Below are 392 nucleotides of genomic sequence, written 5' to 3'. Positions count from 1 at the left end.
CTTACCTTCGAGAAGAGCTGTATTCTCGACCTGGAAAGAAGGGGGACAGGAGTGCAGGTGAGAAGAGCAGGATATTGCCTGCCCCTCGGCCCACACCCAGGCGCTACGAAGCTCTTCCACTCCTGCGGTTCCCTTGGGACTGAGGCGCTGTGTGTCGTGTGTACAGCTTAAACGTTTTAGTTTATTGAAGGCTGATGTGGAAGGTGTACCGTGGTTTTCTGTAACTCAGGTTTGACATGTCTTCTCTTTTTAATGTCCCAGAGCCTCCAGCCCAGCTCTCCTGACCCAGCGCCAGAGAGGCACTCGCTGTAGAGGGGGGAGGGCGACCAGGGGCACACTCACTGTAGAGGGGGGAGGGCGACCAGGGACACACTCACTGTAGCGGGGGGAGG

The 392-nt window shown here is 57.1% G+C and overlaps 1 protein-coding gene across 1 annotated transcript in view; it reads right to left on the bottom strand.

Annotated features, from left to right (window-relative positions):
• Nucleotides 1-392, bottom strand: part of CLASRP (CLK4-associating serine/arginine rich protein) — a 25016-nt gene that overhangs the window by 430 nt on the left and 24194 nt on the right. The window contains exon 20 of the mRNA XM_010852689.1: nt 6-30. Coding sequence (XP_010850991.1) covers nt 6-30 — 25 coding nt within the window. The remainder of the gene's footprint in view (nt 1-5; nt 31-392) is intronic.

Source organism: Bison bison, unplaced genomic scaffold (assembly GCF_000754665.1).
Source record: "Bison bison bison isolate TAMUID 2011002044 unplaced genomic scaffold, Bison_UMD1.0 scf7180017864313, whole genome shotgun sequence".
Taxonomy (NCBI): domain Eukaryota; kingdom Metazoa; phylum Chordata; class Mammalia; order Artiodactyla; family Bovidae; genus Bison; species Bison bison.
This window is presented reverse-complemented; position numbering and strand designations above follow the sequence as displayed.